At 39.3% G+C, this 23,096-nt stretch overlaps 1 protein-coding gene and 1 long non-coding RNA gene across 4 annotated transcripts; one reads left to right on the top strand and one right to left on the bottom strand.

Annotated features, from left to right (window-relative positions):
* On the bottom strand, positions 373-1,784 carry LOC110392645. The gene is made up of 3 exons (XR_002434530.1): positions 1,648-1,784; positions 1,463-1,511; positions 373-451 (listed from the first exon to the last, which is right to left on the bottom strand). It is a non-coding gene; the product is annotated as an uncharacterized LOC110392645 (long non-coding RNA).
* Positions 448-9,011, top strand: LSMEM1 (leucine rich single-pass membrane protein 1). 3 transcript variants are annotated; one of them, XM_021384916.1, is made up of 4 exons: positions 448-1,231; positions 3,605-3,736; positions 6,650-6,790; positions 8,580-9,011. In XM_021384916.1, exons 2-4 carry the CDS (start codon positions 3,610-3,612, stop codon positions 8,786-8,788), a joined length of 477 nt encoding a protein of 158 aa, XP_021240591.1. In that variant the 5' UTR covers positions 448-1,231; positions 3,605-3,609; the 3' UTR covers positions 8,789-9,011. The 3 variants fall into 3 exon arrangements, with proteins under 3 accessions (XP_021240591.1, XP_021240589.1, XP_021240590.1); XM_021384914.1 differs by lacking the exon at positions 448-1,231 and adding an exon at positions 1,703-2,482; XM_021384915.1 differs by lacking the exon at positions 448-1,231 and adding an exon at positions 1,704-1,971.

Here is a 23,096-nt window from a genome sequence, read left to right as displayed (position 1 = left end):
CCTGTGGTTCTGGAGTTTTGCAAAGTATCTTCTGCAGCACCTCTGTGCAGATGGCCAGGCACGTGGTTCCCCTTTTCCCCAGAATGCTGGAGGTGCCAGCTGCAGACACTGGGATGGCTTCCAAGGCTGTTAGAGGGGAGGAGGGGGGTGGTTTTGCTGCCTGATTGAGATCTGGTGTGGTTTTAGACCTTGTCAAGCTTAGAAAAGGAGAGGGTTGGGTCTTTGTCTTACAATTAGGATGGTGTCAGGAATCTTTCAGGGATGGAAGTGGGATTTATTTATTTATTTTTGCACGTCCTCGTTTGAAGGGAGGGTTTCTGGGGGACCAAGCAGAAAAGGAGTAAGCTTGCTATGTCTGTATCATTGGCACAGCTACTGCTAGGGCAGCTGCACAGATTGTCACCTTATGCAGGGAAACTGAGTCAGTAGGTGTATCGCCTTACGGTCTTTCCTGAAAGAAAAGAATATTCACAGTCAGTTTAAAGTAGATCAATATTGCGGAAGTCGAGAATTGTTTGAGAAAGGATTTGTTTGACCTGTGCTCCCTGTTAGCGTTAGCTGCCTGTCAGTGGTGTGCTCTAATATCATGTTCTGCAATGTTAGCAACAGAAAAAACAGTGATCGAAAGATCTGTCCGTGAAAGAACAACTATCAGTACTCACAAACAGCTCAGAGTTCATTTTCTGGGTGCTGCACAAATCTGTCCATGTGGTAATACGGTCCCACTTGAATTTGTAAGGTGGTGAAGGAGGAAAGTAACTTTTTTCCAATCGATGCCTTTCAAGTACATACGACTGCAGTACTGTAGAAATGACTTCTGCATAGCAAACTCCTTACTCATAGCTACAGTAATACTGCTATGACGTTTTTGCATAGCAAACTAGTTTTAAAAAGGAATCACAAAGGTTTAGTGAAATACTGATCATCAATGACAAATTATTTTTCCATTATAGGGCATTATAATGATTGTAATATATTAAAGAGCTGTATATATGCTGGTTTCTTTTTAAAACAGTTCAATATTGTGAAGTCAGTGTGCTTGGCTGAGATTAATGCTAAATATAGATCGAAAGGGACAGTCTGTTTCATGACTGCCTTCATGGGTCCTGCAGGGGCTGAGAGGCTCCTATGGGGCTGAAAGTGGAGGGGAACGGCAGCACAAGTTTTGTTCTGGGGATTGGCACTGGCTGAGTTCTTCCACAGTCTCCTGTTACCTGAACGTGGCTATGTTGTAAGTAACATTTCATTGTCCTGTCATTTTAATTTCTTTTAGACTGTTTTTTTTCTTTTCCTGTTAAGAATTTTCATTGTCTTCACGCCAAGTTCTAATTTTATTACAAAAATCTAAGGAGAAATTTAGAAATCAAATGAGGAAAAGTTCTTCAAAGAAGGTTAAAGCGCAAGAAAGATTGGCAAAAAATAACCAACGTTTAGCTTAGTTTGCTGGACAACCGATTGGTACCTGTGGCCAGTGGCACTGTTGTATCCTCTCACATTTACTTCAAATATCGCTGGGAAAAAAAAAAAAAAAAAACTATAGGAGTTTCCTTCACTGCAGTTACAGGGACAGTGAGGCAGTTGGTTTTAAATAATAATGAAATTAGAAATGAGTAATTCCACTAATAGTAATGCATGAAAGGTACTCACATTTATTTCAGCTCAAGCTGTTAAGAAGAGTCTTCCCTGAAGCTGCAGGGAGGTACTAATCAGAATATCCCAGAGAAATAACTGCTCTTAGGAAGCTAAAAATAACCAGAAGCATTTGTGCATGAGATGGTAGCTTTGAGCGTGCTGTTGTAGGAATGCACGGCTCTGTAGGGCTGCAGCTGGCCACGAGTGTGCTTGTGGGGTGACTGTGGTGATAGTGCAGGTGGCAGTGGGGCTGGCCGAGGCGTGATCTCACACCACGTGACATTCCAGTGCGCACAACCTTCTGCCTGAAGCTACCTGCACAAGGAAGTCAGGTGCTAGGTAAAGTTCACCACTGCTACATTGTATTTTCTACCTTATTCTTGCCTGTTTCGACAATTCTGAAGTGAGAAGAAATAAGCTGCAAGCTATTCTTAGGCTCTATGAAATGTAAAAGTCTACAAGTAGGCCTGTCAATCTCCATTATTAGAACTCCCATTGTCAGGAGTGATTTAAGCACTTAACCTTCACTGCTTAAAACTCAGGGCATATTTACTTGGCTAGGTGCTCAAATCTGAGGGAACTGTGGCAATCTTCTCTTGTAAGGGTAAGGGAAAGGTGTTTTCTGTAACCATTCATGCCTGTATTCCTCAAAGACTTTAGTTAGATTTTCAAGTGAAGTGCTGAGTTGGGAATCCTGTCATACTGTTTATTTATTGGAGAGGGACAGAAGGAGGGGCATGTCAAGAGGGCTGTTCAACCTGTCTAGGATTCAGAAATCACCAGTAGGTGCTTAACATCTTTCATCAGCGTGAGGCTTACATCTCATGAAGTGCCATGTTGTGTTTGGCAGGTAAGACTGAACTTGGGGGATTTGATAAAATACTCAGTGTGTAAGATGTGTTTGACTCATGGGCTGAACTAACCACTGCAAGCTCCACTTTTACATTCATTAGCAAGGAAAGGTATCTTTAGACTGCAATTCTAAAGTCTGGAAAGACTTCTCTAAGTAGAAGAGGAGTATTTCCTGGAGAAACATTTTTTCTTCAATAACTGCAGTGGGAGTTTTCAGTGACCAGTGTGGTCTAAGATGCCTTGTTAGAGCAACAGCATCTCCTTATGGCTAGAACTGTGCGCTTCAACACATACAGGAGCCTACTTAGGTATTGCTTACTCTTTCTATACAGTCTTCATAGCTGAGTTTGTTTATATAATCATTCAAGCAGTTCATGCACCCAGACTGCAGTGACACTCTTGCTTGTTGGGCCTCAATCAGTGTTTTTCTTAAGGAAAGGAGTAATGGTCTGAAGAAAAGATATTGTCATCAGACTTTAACTTGTCCATAATTAACATTTATGTGAAGTCCAACTAATTCAGAATTTTCTTTTCCCCATTATTCACAAATAAGAACTTCACGGTGACATTACAAGGTGCATAAGCAGACCTGTATTCTTGCTGCTTACCTCCTACATCCATACCTGCTTTCTGGCCATGTCTCATCATGGAATAGCTGAAAGCGCAGGATCTATGTGACATCCTTGCTGTTGATGCTGGTGAAGGTTTGGCTTTCACTGTGGTCAGGTATCATCACTCTTCATCTTAATAAGTATCCACCAAACTAAAAAAGTTATACAACTGAATATCTAATGTTCAAATAATTACTAGTGAAACATTCTCTCTGCACGCATACATATATGCTTACATATGTATAATTATATGTGTATATATCTACATGTATACATAAATGTGCATGTATGTTTGTATTCACAGGTACACAAATGTGATGCGGAAATGAAATTTTATAAGAATAAGCAACAGATGCTGCACACTGGGTTACCCATGCCGTCAAGTGTGCTGGTCCTTCAAATCCCTAAATTTTAGGAGTTGTTACAGCTGCTCCTCAGATCAGGACACCTACTATTACCAGTCAGTTTACATCTTTTTAACTTAACTTTTTAATTATTATTTCTTCTAGATACAATGGAGAAAACTTCTTTGGAAATTAACCTCCCCAATACTGATGAAGAAAGAAAGCTTTATGTAGTTGATTCCTTAAACAACCTAAACAAATTAAATGTTTGCCCAGATGAATTCCAGCGTCCACCGGGTACGTATGACAATGTTTTATGGTTATTCTTTGCACACAAATAGGCTATAAAACAAATTGAAAACACTAACCACATCGTATTGCACAGGCGTCAACAGCCCAATAGGTGAATATTATGTCAAACTCTGCACTGAAAAATTTAAGAAAAAAAAAAAGGCATAATTTACACAGACCAGATTAATGGCTTAGCTACTGCTGCTGACTACATCAGGTGTTAGGTTCCAGGAAATCCCTACATTTGACTAAGGACTCACTGTGAAGCCTGAATTTGTCTCTCATTTCTACTTGGGTCCATCAGGCAAGATGATTTCTCTAGTACTGCACAGTCTACACCTCTTACATAGATAGCATTGTGACTCTTCATAAGCACTAAAATTCACCTGTGGCAATAGAAATGCCAGTGAATTTCTGTTTATTCTTCTAAGACACATCTCTTAAGGACTCAAACCTGAAGCATCTTGTGAGGCTTTTAAGCATTTTGATTCCCAGATTCTCTTTAGTTTCAGACATGTGCTCTCCCACTTCTACTGCCTTTAGAATCATAAAATCATAGAATATCCCCAGCTGGAAGGGATCCTTAAGGATCATCGAGTCTAACTCCTGGGTCCACATAGGATCAGCCCAAACTCAGACCATATGTCTGAGAGCGTTGTTCAAACGCTTCTTGAACTCCAGGAAGCTCAGTGCCATGACCACTGCCCTGGGGAGCCTGTTCCAGGGCCCACCACCCTCTGATGAAGAACCCTTTCCTGGCATCCAAGCTGCACCACCCCTGACACATCTGCATGCCATTCCCTTGGGTTCTGTTATTGTCACCAGAGAGCAGAGATCAGTTTTTATTCACTGTAATGGCAAATTTGACAGAACAAAAGTTATAGAATGACAAAAATGTCTGAAATTCAAATGGCCATAAGTTAATCATCCTTCTAGTTAAATAGCTTCATATACGTAATATACCTTTCCAGGTTTAAATAACTTTCCATTACTCCTGTTTCAGAGCCCTCTGACCACTCGTGATGCAAGTAACTGGAGTGCTGTCAGTTTCTGGATTTAACACAAATACATTAGATATACTTCATTTTTGTATGTAGATTATCCTGATATTCTCATTTCTACAAGAACAAAATGAGATAATGGGATAAGCTGGTTTTGCAGTGTTCCACTCAGCAGAGTGGTTGTCTTGCTTTCTTTTGTTGGTTTTGTTAAGCCAGTGTTCTTTACTTTCCACGTAAATACACAGAGTTTTGTTGAACAGTCATGTGAATGCTCTTCCCTACATTTCAACAGTAAATAACGGTAGCCTAATACATATTTTATGCATCCACTTGTAAAGTGCTTTGTATTCTTCTAGGCCTGCTCTTTTTAACACACACAGTTGTTGGTTCTTTAACATTTTTTAAAGCTTGGAAATTCTGTAGATATCTTATCCTACCAGTGAAATACGTAAACGAATTTGCCTTATTCAGCAGCATAAAATTCTGGTTTTCTTGCCAGAAAATCCATGAGAGCTGTGGAGTACTTTTCAGTTCAGCAAATACTACATTCTCATGAACAATCTATTTAGTAGTATAGCAGAAGCCCAGTTTAGTTAAAAAATGATGTTTCAAGAGTATTGCAGTAGTCGCAGCAATCCTTTCATTCAGTAGCTTAATATGACCTGGCACAATCAAGCACATTAGCATGTTAAAAGCCATTTAAAATGTAAACACCTTTGGATTGCCTTGGGAGCAGCCATACAAAAATTTCTTTGTGTTTTAAATGATAAAATGTTTTTCCATTCTTTGCAGCTTGGCAAAAGTCTGTGCTCAGTGATTCCTTGCAGCACTGTAGCCTGGCAGTACAGTGCCAGTAAGAAGCATTCATCAGGCAGAGCAAGCATGGAATATTTCTGAGAACTCTGTCGATAGCTTACTGTTCTTGAGAGACAGGAGTAGCAGGATGTCCCCTTCCTTTATATTCTAATTAGAAAGCAAGGTGCAGGTGCTTAGTATAGGATGCATTTCTTATTAATGCTAAGGGAAAAAACATAACCCCTTCTAAACAAATATTAAAAAAAATAATCTTACCTGAGGCAGGAGCATGTTAAATGCAATACAGGAAAACAGATATTCCCAAAGATCTCCTGCTAGCTCAGCCAATCGCTCAGCCCCAGGTTTGTTCATTAGTAAAGTGCTACTACAGCACACGCATCCTTCCCTCAGCTTTATCACTACAGATTCAGTTGCAAAACTGTCAGAGATTTCTGCCATGAAATCTATGAAATCTCATGAAATTCACATGAACTTTCTCATGGTCTTCACTTGACTTCATCACTTATCATTAGGGCTTATTGCCACATTTCAGAAAGAAAGAAAGAAAGGTAGAAAAAAAGATAGAAAGAAAAGTCTAAAGCCATCCTCTCCAGCATCAAGAAAAACTGAGGTGCATAAGTTGGGAATTTAGTCATCCATGGATACTTATACCATCAAACAGAAAGAGAAGCCAATCTAGGGGTTAAATGTGTGGAATGAATCTGTATTGATGTTTTCAATCTGGATTTTTCTCTCTTCTCTTTTGAAAAGGCCCACAGAAAACTTCACTGTAACCTTTGTACATGTAAAACTGAGCTGTAAAACTGAACTTATGGAACTCTGAACTGTAAAACAGGTCAACTTCAACAAAATCCCGTATTTCAAAACCACATATATATATATATTTACATGTTCCAGCAGTTATAACAGATGCATTAACTTCTATACGTTCAAATTCAAGCTTATCTCATAAAGTTGGTTTCTTCCCTTCTCCTGCAATATCTGAAGAAAAAAACAACTGTTGGCCAAATTTATGTATTCTGGAGCCAGAAGCATTTCATCATGTTTATTCTAATGAAACTGAACAAACTTTATCACCAAATGACTTGTCATCTCTTTACAGATGAGGAAATTGAAAGCACCGGTGGTACTGGAGAGAACATGACAGGGAGTACAACAAGAAACCAGTGCTATTTCTTCATTGCCTTCATTCTTACTTTGATTGTCAGTTTGGCAATCGTTTCATTTGTAATATTCTTAATAAGTAAGTAAAGCAAACATTGATTCTTACAAATGTGGGGAAAATGGAGAAGGACATTGCTGAAAGGTGTCACGCTACTTTATAACACCCTACCGCTGCATCTGCATGACCAAAGTCTTTAGCTGGTTATGAGCAGTGGTCTTGGTCCTGGGTATAGAAGCACAGGCCTCTGCTCTCTGAGCTACAAGGCACAACTTTGTTCTTTGTGCAAAGGTTCTGTGAGCAGCTGTCAAGAATTAGCTCAACAGAGTGAAAGTGTGTCCCTGAGAATGTCGACTGGAAATTCAATTAAATTTTTAAGACAATTGTATGGCAATGAGTAAGCTTCCTGTATCTTTCCAGAGGAAATTCAGTATTGGTGACTTTTCACTGAAACTGTAATTACACCAAGGCTAACACTTAAATCAGGCTCCTTGAAGATATTATCCTTTATTCAGAAAGACCTGAAGGTTGCAAGCTAAGAACTGATGAGAAAGTGTTTGGAACTAAGAAAACCTCAAATAAACAAAAAATCAGATAAGATATATCAAAACTGTCACATAGCATCAAGTCTGTAGACATGTTTACTATTCCGCTTGGGCTGGACTTATTGAGATAGATCAGCTAATGTTGTTAAGCTCATAGCTACAGGTGGCCTTACGTTATGGAGCCTTTGTCGTCTTGGGGTATTCTGTACTAATTGTATTGGACAGACCATGAGATGTGTTACTTTAATGCACAAGTCCATTTTGAAAGAACTGTAATCCATGTGAAATTAAGATTTATTTTACTCTATAGCAGGGAATTCACTGGAACTTACCAAAATCCTTTTTCCTTCTTAAGAGGAAAATCCTAAACCTTGACTGAATTTGCTCACAAGCTCTCAAGAGACAACAAGTAAGACAAGTAGAGAACACAAACAGAACGTTAAGTGGCATGATTGTAAAACACTAATTAAAACATCTACTATTTGAATTTCAGATACATTTAATAGGCTGCTGCTAAGCCTATTAGATAAATAGATAAATGTAGATAAATGAGTAATGTGCCCCTCAAGTGGAAAAACTGTAGAATAGCTAATAGCGAAGAGGTTACTTGAGGGATTAAAGAAGTTTACTTGGGCTTGGAATGGTACAGACCTGTGCTTTTAGAAGCTAACTACTATTAGTGTTTGTCTCAGATTATGCTTTAAATCCATAGGCATAGACTTGTTTTGCATTGGCACAGCTAGAATTAAACTTTCGTCAGCTTCAAAACCCATGGGTAAATTTTGTCAGCCTTAGAAGAATGAAATAAAAATAGCTCCAGAAGTGTATATAATGGGTACTGCATACTGGTGTTCCAGAGGAAAATTGCCTTTCAATGCCAATATTTACAAGAATTCTCCTTTAACCCGAATGCTTTAGGAAATCAAATGATGTGGCTGTAGTCTTTGTTGTGCTTTAGTAAGTGTACCTTTAGAAAAATATAGGTGAGTAGTGCCCAGAAATAGCAACTTGGAGCCATTTAATAAGACATTTTCTTGTGAACACGAATGGATACATTCCTGAAGACTGTAAAATTTATCTGAGGCAGAGTATTTGATTGTATTATACTGCACTGCGGTTAACAAAACTGAAAATAAACACTTAAAGAATTCCAGGTTACTCCATCAGATGCCTAACTTTTTCCCATTGGATTCTGCTTTTGTTTTCCTGTTTAATATTCTCACCCATCATAATTCCCTACAATCTCACGTGGTAATGCAAGAGAGGGTAGTGATGCTTTTAACTTAAATACTGACAATTTAATGTTACATATTTTCCTTTCCAAGTTCAAACTAGAAACAAGATGGACCAAATATCAAGCAGACTCATATCTGAAAGGAAGAACATAGAAGAGCTTAAGAAAATGAACAATATGATATTAAAGTATCTAAATCAATCAGGAATGAAGGAAAAGGAAAGACACCTCTTCACACAGTCTCCTGATCTTCATGATTACTTCATCACTCATCCAGAGCTGAAAGTCCCTGGAGAATAGATCTACTTTGGAATGAAATTCAGCGTCGCTCTATTCACGTATTCAGACGTTTTCACATACAATATACAGACTATTATAACATTCTGATATGGTCACAGGAACATTAGGAAGGCTACCTGAATGAAAAATGTTAGAAAAGAATATTTGATTCTGTTTGATGTGAATACAGATTTTGAAAACTAAGCCCATATAATTTACAATAAACAGCGAATGGTCAACAATTTTCAGTAGTTTCAGATTCTCTGTGCATTGTAAATTACAGGGTTAGGGACTTAGTTTTACTTCAGATGTAAGTGATCACACGAAATAGTGATTTTTATTCAAGTGATTCCTGCATGGCCTTGTTGACTTTGGAACAACTTCCATGTTTGCTTCTATATTATTTGCATTCAAGGATAACTGCAGATTTCATCACTTATAAATAAATTCAGTTCTGCCACGGAGTTTGGTGGTCTGCATTTCTGTGCATCTGAACAGACTGACTTACCACTTCTGCAAAAAAACACACACAAAAAAAATCCAACAACTAAACTCAACTAAAAACTAACCCTTTCATAACACACTGTATTCAGCCCTAATTACTAATGACTGAAAGTGGGTGTCATATTGTCTTACATGGGAAATAGGCTTAGAGAACTCGGTCTGGTATCATCTCATAATACTGCTAGCACATTCTACTTAGTATTTGTTGGCAGCTGCTGGAGGAAGACCGAGGGCTTTTACAAAGTGATATGGGGAAAACGATATACGTACATGTACTCTTCCCTATGGTTGCTGTTGGCCACTGCCAGTGAAAGGCCACAGGGCCAGATGGAGATCTGCTCTGAGCCTTCCTGTTCTAAGAATGGTACAGAGAGTAAAACCAGCAGCTGGTGCTTTCTCACTTTGACTTCACACAGCTGTGGAGACCAAGACCCAGAAGAGCAATCACATAAGGAACTGGTGAGTAGCTTTGTCATTTTAGTGTTCAGATTCTGATATGGTATGCACATTAAGAAGCCACCTCCACTACCAGTAAACAAATTGGTTACTCCCCTCCCAGCAGTGAACTGGTAGCTGACATTCAGCATCCTTTTTACTTCAAGTTCTCCTCTTTTTAATCAAAGCTTTTTTTTTACCTCTCCTGGACAATTTTACAAGAATAGTCACCTCGGTCCACAACATGCATTGGAATCTCCTTTTCCAAAATGAACAATAATCCTTGCTGCCTACAATGCAGTGAAAAACTAGATCAGGGAATCTTTCTTACTATGACTCTACTTGAATTTGCCCACTGAATCCTAGGAATTCCATTCCTTCTAAAAGGGATATCTTGGTTTACACCTACGTTTTGCATCACCTTCTTTCTATTTCTTGAGCACCATTTTTCTTTTCCTGCTGTATTACTGTCAAGTCATTCACATGAAAACCATGAGGTTTGGTTCTAAGAACTTATTACTCCTGCTGTTAAGTCTCAGCTGGAGTCTTAATTATCTACTCCAGGAATCACAAGTGATTGTTACAAAGATGACTTTAATACTGATAAGAGAAGGATAAAAGTAATTGTAGAATATGTTGCAAGGAAAGAAACTCTAAAAGACCAAAATAAATATCTTCCTGTAAATGCTGTTAAATGATGACAGAAAAAGTGTCATATGACTAAGAACATGACACTTACAGCGCTGCTCCTCTGCTCACCAAGCTGTCAGCTGCTTTTAATGACAGTGTTAAGTAAGTTCTCATCTCTCCCACTCATCTTGCAGCTACCGTAGCTGCTTTCAAGCTACTGTCTCACACTGACATGCACCTGTACTTGCCAGCCAGGGAGAAACAATTCTAATATTCGGCATCCAGGGCATCTCAAACACGTGGATTTGGCACATCCCTCATTGCAACTGCATCTATCAGAGATGTCTGCGCTTCTCTTGAAACTGACACCAATAGCCTGTAGATTTTTTCTGGCAGGAGATAGTGTAGATAAAATATGTGCTACATCAACAGTCAACAGAAATGGAAGCGTCCTCATGCCTCTGGTCTTGTTGTCAACTACTGTTAATCCATTATTCAATCAGCAATCACAAGAAATCCACTTTTTCTATCTCTTTTATTGACTAGAAATGTTTTTTCCCCTCCTTAGTTTGAACCTGTGAGGTGCTGAGTACCCTCAGCTGCCACAGATGTATATAGGACAAGCAATATGCAGCCATGCTTGGTATCAAAAGGATTGAAGCCCCAAAACATACTTTTTATATTTAATTGCTCCTTCTCTTGCAGAGATTAGTGATTTGGAGCAGTGACTTAAAAAGTGCAAAGGTCCAAGGAACTCTTTAAGCCCGTCTTAATAACAGTTGAAATATGTCTGCTTTTGGAGCCTCTTGTGTACAGGGGGACATGGTGTAGCACTGCATACAGCTGCTCATGGCTTCTCAGCTCAAGTTACAAATATCCATTTACAGTGAGGACACCTTCCATCTGAGAGAAGAGTGAGGGCTGAGATGGACATCTCGACAATGGAGTGCCACAACCACTCCACCAATGCTTTCTGGAATATCCTCATAAGCAGAATAAAGTAAAGGCTTCTTCAGGAGAACGACTCATCTACTGATGGTGAGAGTCTCAAACAAACCAAAACTTGGCTCAAAACCTCCTCCAGACTTGAACCTGAAGTAAACCAGCTCATTCCAGAGCTCCATAATCTTGAATAAGTAGCTGAGTGAGTAGTGAACTCTGAGCTCCAGCAGCACGTGGCATAACCATTGTATAGTATATGTTACAATTTGTCTCCTGTATACATGGATCAGATCTCTGTTGTGGTGCACATCTCAGGAGTCTGCAATATCTAGTGGTGTGACAAAGAAATACCCACACAGCAAAGTGATCTGACGGTAATAAATAGATTCATCTTACAGTAGTTACAACCATTCGCAGCAGTACTACTCCTTTCCGTTTTCTTTAATTTGCAGACTATAGAGGCATCTGTCCCAAGTCATTGGCTTTTCAGTGTTTATCTGAATCCACTGTAAATCAATCTGACACGCAAAGGGTTCAGATAGTTTAATGACATGCCATCAATGCTTATCTCTACCGACAGGTGCAACAACTATAATTATTGAAAAGACAAGTTGACTTCAGCAAATTGTCTGTGGAATTATTCTGGGCAATACTAGAAACATTCTGATAAGTAAAGAGAAACACTTGGAAGACTTAAAAAATTGTCTTCAGCTTCCATCAAAGGTATCACAGTACCAGACCTTGAAGGGTTGGCTAAATCTTCAGGCCATCAAGCAATATCAGTGTAAAGTCCCATGGAAAATGTCTAAAACTGTCTTCCATGTCTTAACCACTGGTGCATTGCTTAGTGATGAAGAAGGAAATTGTGTGTTTAGTTTGCATTTGGAATTAGGGAACCAAAAGTGCTTGCCAAACAGGGTGCGGAATATGTTGGAGGATGGACAGCTCAACTTCCTTGCTTAGGCAAGTTCCCCTCCTGTGAGAGAAGTCTACGTGACCAACATGAAAAGGGACAGGGTCTCTACAGCCCCCAACTCAATTTGAGGGAAGGATCAATGCTACTATTCCTCCTTCCACATGTCTGCACACGCTGAATCCCACCTACATCTACCTTGCATGCAAACTACAGATACATATGCAAAACATCTCCACTTTGCAATAAATAAAAAAGACTACAAGTCAATGGTCAGTTGTGCACCTGCCACCTGAATATTACTGGACCAGAGATTACAATGGAACCAAGGGTGGTCATCTGGGTTTTCTTTCCCTGCTATCTAATCTCCACTTTCTCTTCCCCTATGCTTTTTTTCTCTTTTTCTCTTTTTTCTCTCTCTCAAGTTATATTACAATGTAATGCAAGGCTTATCATCATAGCTTGTTGGCAATAATGCGTAGATATATATGGATATACACTGCGTCTCGAGCTAATCATTGTGGTGTGATACAAATAAATATTTAAGCAATTGTTTGGTGTTGTTTCACCTTAATTTAGCCTGAGGGAATTTCAAAACCTCAGCAAAACTGATCTGATTGTGTCACTGTCACGGAGTTATCTCTAGATCTATCTGTGTCCATCACAGGGGAACAGCAGGCCCACCAAAAAAGGGGGGGAAGGGAGGGTGTCAATGGTTTCCGTGTCCGTTCTGCCCCATTCTGTGACTAATGGGGCAGGGGGTCCCACAGATCCACACGCCGGGAAAGGGGAAAGGGGAGAAAGGGGAAGGGTAGGGAGATGGGACATGGGCCTAAAAACAAAACAGCAGCAATGATCTGAGGAGGAAAGTTAATTTACTAAAGATGATACTGGAATGCAAGATAACACAATATAATACAATATAAGTGGAATTGAGGCTAATAAATCAGAAAAAATGAGAGAGAGAGAGTCCAAAACCGAAGGCCTTACTCTAGAACTGAAGGTGAAATGACTAGACGTTTCACTGCCGAGACGAACAGCAGAAAAAGAGAGTCTTGAGACCTGCAAGGAGTTTTATCTTTCCCTATGAACACAAAGTCCTCTGAGGTATGTAGTTCTTCTTCTCTTCTGAGAACCAGGCACACAGAAAATCAGCAGTCCACGGAACTGGAGCACTAACTCTTTAACTCCCAGTGCTTTACATGATGTTATGATGTGGAATACTGATAACAAAGATCACAAAACCATGACAGACATAACTAAATGATGTGTTGTCTCCTTTTTCCCTGGTTAACTGTGTGAGAAATTCCCTCCTTTGTTCCTGATGTCCAGAACAGTCCAAGTTTTTGTTAACAAAAGTGTGGACTGCTGTATATGACTAGATGCTTGTACTAGGTCAGCTTCCAATGCAATGTCAGATTTGGCCCTGTGCTCCTTTACAAGCAAATAGAGCTCAATAGGTACAACCATCATGTAAGAGCTAAAGAAAAAAAATATTATTTCTGGAGAAATCTGTCTACGACACAGTCAGAGATTGGGTAAATCCAGACAGTTGGCATCTTCATTAGATGAAGATGCACAGAAGAATGGGAGGGATTTTGAGAGGCAATCAAACTCATCCCTTTGTCTGACAGCAGCATCAGATAAGCTCAGTTCATTCCTGACCATTACTTGTCCATTTACATCATAAAATATTTAAGAGATGGAGCTTCCACAAATATGTTCTGGTGCTTAACTAATGACATGGTTAGAAAACTTATTGAAGTCTGACTCAAGTCTTCCCTGCTGAAATTTAAGCTAACTATTACCTGGCCTATTGCTTGTGAACACGAACAATAGTTTGTTGCTTTCCTTTTTTTTTTTTTTTTTTTTTTTTGCTTATTTTATATTACACTAACTCTGTGAGACAAGTTCACTCTTGACAAACCTTTTTTATCCTCTGAGTTTCTTGGAATTTTAATACAACACCTATTCTTAAACTGGAGCATGTGTTCAGTTTTGTTCTGGAGAAAGTGAGTTATCAAAGCTTCAATGAAAAGGACTAATAGATTTGTTACTACTACTGATTTACAGAGAAAGCTTCATATGCTTTGTTCACTGGTAACAATACAAAGCTGAACATGAGTGAAAAATAATAATAATGTGTGCACTCTGAATCTGGAGGCATAAGAGAAAATTCCAGGAGTGGCGAAAGGATTGTCACAAGTTTTGTTACATCACATGCTCTCAAAGGTGATGTACTTTGCATTGCACAGAGCTCAGACTATTCAGGAACACTAAATGCTGTGGCAAGGTATTTGCCAAATCAACAGAATGGAATAATGCTCAAAAAAGCAGAAGGACAATTGACAGAAAATTATTCTGAAGAACAAAATTCCTATTTCATGGATTTTTGAAGATTCTGAAAATCTAATATTTATTTTCATTCCACAAAAGCATAATATTGTAAAGTTATACATGAAACTGCCCACAAATATCCATTTGCAGAGCAAAAAAATCAGGTTTTCTTATTCATTTCACTATATCTGATTTGAGTTCCTGCACTCAGATTCAGAATTTTCCGCTACTGGAAATATCATCAGAGCAACAAAAAGCTTTAATATTTTGAAAATGTTTATTTTGGTTTATTATCAACTGGTTCTAATTAGAACTCTGATTAAGCAACATCTACATAGAACAAATTCCAAATAACAACTACAAATTAAATCTATGTTTTGACTCATAACTGAAAATCATCTGTCTGAGATGTTTAACGTGATCTGCTTATGGGTTGCTGGTTTAATTTATACTAGAAGATACTGGCGAATAATAAAAGTTAAATCCAATCCTTAGATTGTAGCCTTGTGCTACTGGGATTAAGGGATCTGCTCTCTTCAACTGAGAAAAAAAAGCTCATTCAGTCCATTACATGTTACTGTTCTTTCCCCGACTGATTAACAAGAATACTGAGATTCAAAGAGAGGGATAGGGGGATGTCACTTCCTCTGGGATATGTAAGAACTAGCAACACTATGGCCAAAGAAGTTACTCTTATCTGAGAACTAGATCAATTGTATAATCCAAGAAAAGGTTTTTATAGACTGTTTTCTATCCTTCCTCTAGTTCTGGGCCACATTTCAGCAATTGAAATGCTGCCCACGATGCGCTGATGAGCCAGCAAAGCCCCTGAATGGTAATGAGAACCTTCCAGTGGAAACAGTCTCAGCACAGTGTTGCTGCTAATTCATCACTGCGAGGCAAATTGCCTTGCACAGAGGGTGAAAGAACAATTTAAAAATCTATTGCCTGCCAATGTGAGAATGTATTAATAATTGTGGGTGTGTTTTTCAAGTTCTGCTCTGCACATTTACTCTTAATATCTTCTGCACCACGTAACTGACTGTGGAAAACACTGCTTGTCGACATACAGAGTGACATGAAGTTTTGAAACTGATAGACACCCTTTACTTCTCATGGAAAGCTTGTGGCTAATTAAATTCCAACAACTAATGAATGCTCTAGTTTTGCAAGGTTTTTTATTATTATTATTGTTGTTTGTTTTTCTGAAGGGAACACTGAAGTATTTCCTTCAGAAGACCTCCCTCCAGGCTCTCAAAATCGTACAGCTCCATCAGTTACTTTTAACTTATCTTTCAGCAGGAAGTGAGGGATGGATTCTGGGCCTTTTTGTGCATCACCAGTGATCTGGGTCCCAGAGTAAGCTTAAGTAATGTTGTTTGCTACATGTAAACTGATAGCAACAAACAGTACTTCATGATACCATTTTTAATGGAATTTTAGATGTAGGTGGGTTTGTTTATTTATTTGGTTGGTTGCTTGGTTTGTTTGTTTTGAACAAAATCAACCGATCTATCACTGTGGTATGGAAGGAAAGCTTTCTTAAAGAGCGCTTCTTGCAAAGCTCACCTACAAGGTTTTATTCTGATGGGTTTACCCCAGCTGCTGTTTTGATCTGGAGCAATTTTGGCTTGCCTGACAGGAATACTGCAAGAGAACGCAATCAAATGAACACAAGCAAACCCCGAGCTCCTACTGTTCTGGGGCTGTCCTCCACACAGCCGAGGCAGGAGGGGCCGCGAGGATACCCCCACGGCGGGTGAGTCAGCTCTGGTGAGGGGGAGCCGACGGCACCTAGCGAACTGATTCAGCAGCTATAAACAGGCACTGAATGACTCATCTGGGTCTTTTCCGGGAGGAAGAGAGGTCACAGCAAGACCTCAAGATAAGCTGATAAGAATCAGCCACCTGACTTTCAAAGCTCTTCCTAACGGGATCCTAAGTCTGCCCTAACAAACGCCTTCTCTGAGCACTTGCTTTAACGTCTCCACTCACATACCTCAGCAGAGGGAGCAGCGAGGGAAGACGACCTTTCCCGCCCACCCACCCCCCTCAGCGACGCTGGCGGGCACCCAATGGCTCCGGCCGCAGCCCGGGGCGACCCCTGGCGGCAGCACGGCAGCTCCGCGACACCCGGCGGCGGGAGGCGGGCGCGGCCCGGAGGGACTGAGGCTGCAGGGGGGAAATGGCGGCGGGGCGGGGTTTCGCGACGCGGATAACGGCAGTCCCCTGCGGCTGAGGAGTGCCCAGGGATGCAGTGCTGTCTGCAGGCCGGAGAGGGGGCATCGGGGGATGAGCGGTTTGCAGCCGAATGATCCAGATGTGGGCTGAGGCCAGACCACAGCAGGCTGCCAGAATGTTGAGTGCGAAGATAAATGAAATGCTGCCATACACCTCATCCAAAAGGTCATTGCTGGGCAGAGTCTGCTGTCAGACTGAGCCTGGCTTTCTTCAGTGACTTCTTTTTTTTCCCCTTTAGGGCAGCAGTAATGTCTTTTAAATGAATTTTAAATGCTTATTGCTATTTCCACTGAAATTGTCAAGTCATCTACTTCCCTGGCTTGGAGAAAAAATGAGATGTGGTGAGAGTTTGGCTGATCAAAAGCATTGTCTTAAAAATAAAAAGAGAGACGTGAATATATTAAATATAATCGTTTCTTTAGGTGTTTGCAACCCGGTCGTTTCTGGTTTTGTTATCCTCCATGTCCATGAAGCAACTCTGCTGTATCCAACAGCAGTACACTGAGGGGCTCATGACCAAATCTAAAAAGGAATTAAAAACTTGATGTGTCCTTGGGTTGCTGCTTTCCAGCAGGGTCCCACTGTGTATAGGCCATGTGGTAGGGACTTGAAGGAGAAGTGCTTGCTGAAAGGTAATTAGCTGGGATCCCCCTGGTCCATTCAGCATCTTTTTCCTTCCTCCAGATCTGTGATAAAATGACATTTTGCCACTGATTAGAATGGCAATTAGCACACTGATAGGAAGTGCACAACTAAACCTATTAGACAGCCATTGAAATGGACACACATACTTAAGTCATTACTTTGACAAGGGGTAGGCATATCCATTGATTTGTGGGAGAAGTAGATCCTCTTGAAAATGATTATATTACAAAGTACAATTTTATATCGGTGATCTATCCACTCATTTTAAGATGGAGAATTTTTTATGTCACTTAACCCTTCCCAATAGCCTGGAGAGCTAGTAAAGATTAAGCCATTTCTTTCAACGAAGATCCTCCAGAAAACTGTGTTGCTGAAACTATTAGGCTTTATAAAACAACGTTTGCCTTTCTATAACAATATCTGGGATTTGTAGTTTGAATTTCTCACTAAAATAGATGCATGAGTTTTCCCAGTGTTAGGTTATTATACAATACCTGTCACCTCAAAGAAGAAAGCTGCTTCTTTCTACTCTTGTGAGGAGCAAATACCCTGGAGTGAGCTGGGTCTATAGCAGACAGGTCGGACCTCTCATCGCAGAGATTCCAGCTCCATTGTGGTTCAGGTTCAGTAGTCTCAGGATAGCTGCCATCTGTTTACTCTGTGTGATCGTAACCTGTTGCGGTTTATAGCATTTCAAGACAAACTCTTGTCTGTTTTATTAAAGCTTTCATTCTGACATGCAAGGAATTTTGTCTGGTATTTCTAGCTAACTTAACTATTTGTCATGGCAGAAAGAGGAGCATATCGTTTCTAACAAATATCATCATAACTTTGTGCATCTTAAGACATAATTTTGTGCCCTTAGCACAGAATTCCAGTTGCAGAACTGCAGCTTTCATATTTTTAGTGCCACAAAAGTGTTACACAGGCTAAAACACATTTTTCCAGTTGATTTAGTCTTGTACCCTTTACTTAGGGATATCAAACACGAATACCATTCCCTGGCATTCCATAAACTTTCCATCCAAGTTCTCCTTTCCAACTCCAGTTGTCCTTGATGAGTATGTTTAAATAAAAGGTCTTTATGGTGGTTTCCAACAACTTGTGTTGTACAGCTTAGTTCTAGGTTTTTTTTTTTTTTTTTTTTTTTTTTTTTTTTTTTGTTAAATATCTAAAGGAACAATAGATCTTCTCATTCCTAATTCACTTGTCTCTTTAGGGGATTTTTTTACGATTATCACAGACTACACTTCTTACCCGCTGTTAATTTTCTGCTAGCTATTCATGTGCTATATTTTCTTGTTCCTCCTGTAAAAATGTAAACTTCATATGAAAGAACTACTGATACGTTTACTTGAAACCTTTCCTTTCTTTTTTTTTTTTTTAATGTAATTGATACAACTGAAGCAGGTGTCACTGAGGGCTGCATTTAAACCTGTAATTTGAGAGTTGTAGTCCTCATCTGGGAAACTGGAAGCAGTAGCTGTAATCTTCTCAAGCGTGCTGCGTCATAGCTACTGAACAAAGCAGGATTGGGGACAGTAGTACTACTATTGCCTATTTTTTATCTTGTGTAGACCATGATTCATCAGACGTGCTCTGAAAAGCTGAGCAGATTGGGCACTGTAGGAGAAAGAGACTTACAAACAGCTCATTTCTGAATCCTGGCAGATCTTAGCTGTGAACTAGATGATAATGGATCAGCATTGCCAGGAGAGGGTACTTAGATGCTCAGGGATATTTTCTGCTGTGAAGATGTATTTGGATGCTTGCAATGTTATGTGGCAAATTAGATGGAGTTCTGAAGTTCTTGATTTTGAGCAACAACCACAGAGTTTTCCTCACAATTATTATTCTGCCTAGACAATGTGAAGAGAGCTTCTTTAAGAGTCTATTGCCCTTATCTCTGGCAATTCACACTTAGAACTGGATCTGAAAAATAGTTTCTTCTTTTCTGAAAGGCCAAAGAAAACATCTTGTCTTTGAAGCAGGTGGGAAGGGAGAGGATGCTCCTTAACTATGCAAGGCGTAGTGATTTTCCTGGCAGTAATAGTAAGAGGTGACAATGACACTGCTTGCACTTGCCTTTGTTTAACCTTATTTCTGGCATTTTTCCTCTGGCTCCATTTAGCATTTCAATCCCAGCACGAAAAGTGCAGAGGATACCAACACAAACATTGCCTGAACGAGTATGGTGGGGTTTTTTTTGTCATAGTCTGTGTTGGAGAACACACCTAAGTGGGGCCAGGGCTCACAGAAAAGCAGGTGGTTGCAGGGAAGCAGTGATGTTCCTTGGCAGACCTTGATCCATTTTTAATCTTCTCAGTTTCCCTTTCACATTATGAATCACTGAATTAGGAAAAACATATAAACATACAATTCTTGTACATTAAGGCATATGGTTTGCAGAAAATGTGACACTCTGATACCTTCAAGGACAGCTGTGCACTCCTGGGCATGATCACCAGGGCACGTAAAAAGGAAAATTTCTTTGGTAACAGATGCTCCTGTTAGGGAGTAGAGAGGTTGAAAACAGGCTCTGAAGAGAAATCTGAACAAAACAGGAGACAATACAAACATTTTCCACTAGGTGGTGGAAATCTGCCACCATCCAGAGCTTTTAAAAAACAGGAAAAAAAATCACATAATTATGAAGGGCAGGCTGAATTAAGATAGAAAATAGCTGTAATAACAGCTTACGATGTATCGATTAAAATGAGTTCTCTGCCTGTCGAAGAGACAATCATAGAAAATTATTCTTAATGCTATCCCTGACACAAAGGCAAAAATGTCAGTTAGGGAGGTTTTCTGGTGTTTTAGAAAAGGAAATGAAAGGATAATTTAATCTAAATGAATTTTCTTACCCTCTGCAGAAGGACTGTCATCTGTAATTTCAGACCATAGGAACTCAGGAAACAAATCTATCATGCATTTATTTATCTTTAAATGACAAAATATATATTTTAAATCAGTACTTTTAATTTTCATGCGTCGTAGATCTCTTGTAGCCTGAGACTCAGAGCCATGGAGGCATTGTTTCTAAAGGTGTCCTCGTGGTGGCAGCAAAACTATCAATTATTTAACAACAGCAGATTAAAGAATTACAGAACTTTCTGTTGTTCTTGGCATAATTGATGGATGGAACGCCAGAAACAAAGCACATGCTCTGAGCAAACAACAGAGGAGGAACAGGAATTTGCAAAGTTGTTTGCTTCTTCTAATACAGTGCCATCAGACAATCACTGCTGACTTTATTCCACACCTCTTCCTTCAAAGCTGCTTGCACGGCGTATCTGGCATAAGGTTCATATTTTATGAAGGTAACTGTCACGAACACAGTTTTCAAAGAAATTCAAGGCCCCTCTTTTTGCTGAAACTCATATGACTATTTCCTCATGAGCAGTTCACAATCCCATAGAATCAAGTTATCAACAGACCATAATCTTGAAAGAAATGAGATTGCAAGGTACCTGGTTTAAAGAAACTACTATTAGATAGGAAGCTTGTCCCTCATTTATTTATTATCACTATACAATAAACCATGTTAGTGTCATTCTGAACACTCTGTGTTCATTTCCTGATCCATTTTTATTCAAATGCTATACTGCAAACTTACAAATTATAACCAGTGGTTTATGTCTTGTTTCCTGGTAAAGTATCAGAGCTGAGCACAACCTTAATCCATTTTTGCCCAGCACTATTGTTAGGAATCTTGAATTCTAATAATCACACTGAAATCTGTCTTCATCTCTGCTTGGGCAGACCTTAGTCATTAGGCCTTAGAGAATATGGTCTTGTCATCTGGTCTGTCCTCTTGATCTGTCTGCCTGGTCTCTGAGCAGTCTATGTAATGCACGGGTACCCACAAATACAAAAGTAGTTGTGATACTTGCTCTTTCTGCCAAAGTGATCTTGGATTCCTGGATTCTGGAAGATTTCTTTGGATGTATGCGCCTCTGCTCTATTTCCCTTCTTATCTGCCTCTCTTCCTCCCTGAGTTAGACACCGTGGTTATACAGCAATGTTGAAAGCAGGGAAGTTGTGGAGAATGTGGCTGGCTTTGCGCCCAAAAGCCTTATGGCCAACCTTGCTGTTCAGACTGGTATTTTTATATGAGAACTTTTATTGTCTGAGTTCTTGGACTTAGTTGTGGCACTATCAGTCTTTTTTCTGCTGCTTGCCTGCTCCTCTTTGTCCACCCAGGGACTGACTTTGGATCACTTTAGATAAATATCTTTACCAATACCTAGTAATTAGGCCTTTTGTCTGAATTGCAGTATCTTTTATTTGTCATTTCCAGAGCATCAAAGTATTTATTTTCCCGCTCTCTCTCTTCTATACATATACCTCATTCTAGTAAAATTTACCGTCAGCTTTGTGGTTGGTGGGATTAATAGTGACTGAAAATAGTCTAATGAGAAACTTGCTTGTATATCTCTGTCATCAGTAGGATGGAGTGGAAATTCTCTACTGTTATGTCCTACTGTGCTAATGGGTCACATTGCCTGTGCTGTACTTCTGCCACCTGAGTTATCTGCATAGGAAAGAATCACAAGCAAGTTGTATCCTTGTTCTCTCCACAAAAATCATACTCATTATCTGATGCAGGCTGAGATCTGTGAAGTTCCCAGCTGGCTAAATAATTAAAAATTTACATAATGAATGCTAGAAACAACAGGGTTTCTTTATTTCATATATATGTAAATCATATATATATAAGATTTTATATATTTTTATGTTTGTATATAAAGACCATTTTGTGCCCATTTGATGCTTAGTGGATTAAGCTATACTATGTCGTTGATGTGGTCTGATATTACGAAGACAATTTTTGAAACTGAAATTCACTGCCAGGTGAATCAAACCAGAAAATAGTTAGCAACTTTATAGGGAATCACCATGAACTCAAACAGTGGTAGTGGTAACCACGGGAGAGCTTGTTCAGTTCTGTTTACTTTAAGAGCTCATCTGTTAATCTTTCCTTTTCCTAGATAAAGTGATTCTGCCAGAAGACTTGGTTACTGTTGTCTTCAATCCAATTACCGAAAATATTAGCATACAGTAGTTGTTCTGGAACTAGTGTAAAATACTCTTCCACGAATGAGCCATTCATGTGGGTGATCACAAAAATAGATATACTTTCTCTAACTTTATTTTATTTTTTTGCAATGAACAGTTGGTTATTGCTGAGCAGAAATCTAACCAGGCAAGTATACTTATTATGTATACATTACCATGTGAAGTCCAGATCAGAATTTACATGCAGCACTAGTAGCAAAGAGTGACATAAAATCTCAAGTTAGCTAGGAACACCCAGACAGGTGTAGCCATATTTAGTTTACTTTTCTCCTTCTAATTAACAGATTTTCTCTTTTACTTTGGTGTTTTTTTTTTTTTTTTTTTGTGATCATCTGTTTACCAGAACAAATAATCTGGAAATGCTAAAAAAAGAGGTGTTTATTCTCTTTTTTTTTTTTTTTTTTTTTTGTGATCATCTGTTTACCAGAACAAATAATCTGGAAATGCTAAAAAAAGAGGTGTTTATTCTCTTTTTATTTGATTTCTATAGTGTCATTCAAAAAGTTGCCTGAAGAACTGAAGTCAGCCTCTTTTTTTAATCTTGCCTAAATAGAAGGAGTAGAAGTTCTGCATTCCACAGATGCTCTCTAATACTTTCCAAAA

Source organism: Numida meleagris, chromosome 1 (genome assembly GCF_002078875.1).
Source record: "Numida meleagris isolate 19003 breed g44 Domestic line chromosome 1, NumMel1.0, whole genome shotgun sequence".
Lineage (NCBI taxonomy): Eukaryota > Metazoa > Chordata > Aves > Galliformes > Numididae > Numida > Numida meleagris.
Note: the sequence above shows the minus strand (reverse complement) of the source record. Positions and strands in the feature narration are given on the sequence as shown.

What these genes read in the sequence shown, in the direction of transcription:
- LSMEM1 (XM_021384914.1), top strand. An exon ending in TGAATTCCAGCGTCCACCGG is followed by an intron (nt 3,737 to 6,649) that starts GTACGTATGACA and finishes ATCTCTTTACAG; the next exon opens with ATGAGGAAATTGAAAGCACC. An exon ending in ATTTGTAATATTCTTAATAA is followed by an intron (nt 6,791 to 8,579) that starts GTAAGTAAAGCA and finishes TTCCTTTCCAAG; the next exon opens with TTCAAACTAGAAACAAGATG.